Source organism: Cystoisospora suis (genome assembly GCF_002600585.1).
Source record: "Cystoisospora suis strain Wien I chromosome Unknown contig_1750, whole genome shotgun sequence".
NCBI lineage: Eukaryota > Apicomplexa > Conoidasida > Eucoccidiorida > Sarcocystidae > Cystoisospora > Cystoisospora suis.
This window is the reverse complement of record NW_027154550.1, coordinates 1-439: the sequence shown is the minus strand read 5'-3', so window position 1 is coordinate 439 and position 439 is coordinate 1. Positions and strand designations below refer to the sequence as shown.

Sequence of the window (439 nt, the reverse complement as noted above, 5' to 3'; positions counted from 1 at the left end):
GCTTCGTAGAAGAAGAATTTCTTCATCTTCCCCTTCATCCATGACTGAGGAGACACAACGATCTTTTTTCTCTATTCCTCGAATCGATTCTCTCGAAGCTATCTCGCTAGATGAAGAAGAATAAATGATACAACTCTTCGTCTTCTCTGCATGCCCCTCAGGTGCTATCGCCTGAGAATCGGAGATGTGAGCTTTACCCTTCATATCTTGAGAAAAAGAAGATAAAATAGAAGAAGAAGAAGAGAGACAGAAGGCCCCGTTTGGTTTCTCTTCAGATGACGGCAATGAGATTTCTTCCTTCTCACGTGCTGTCATGTTGATCTCTTTGTTCTTCTTGTTTATCTCGTCCTCTTTCTTCTTCTTTTTCTTCTTCTTCTCCTCCTCCTCTTCTTCTTCATTAGTCTGATCTTTTTCTTTTAGTCGCGAATGAAGGCCTTCA

At 41.2% G+C, this 439-nt stretch overlaps 1 protein-coding gene across 1 annotated transcript in view; it reads right to left on the bottom strand.

The window, feature by feature from the left end:
- CSUI_003886 (swim zinc finger domain-containing) overlaps positions 1-411 on the bottom strand; it is a gene marked incomplete at its 3' end in the record, with an annotated part of 19111 nt that extends 18700 nt beyond the window's left edge. The window contains exon 1 of the mRNA XM_068064081.1: positions 198-411. Within this exon, the coding sequence (XP_067923943.1) occupies positions 198-315 (118 nt within the window). The remainder of the gene's footprint in view (positions 1-197) is intronic.
- Positions 412-439: the final 28 nt, after the last annotated feature.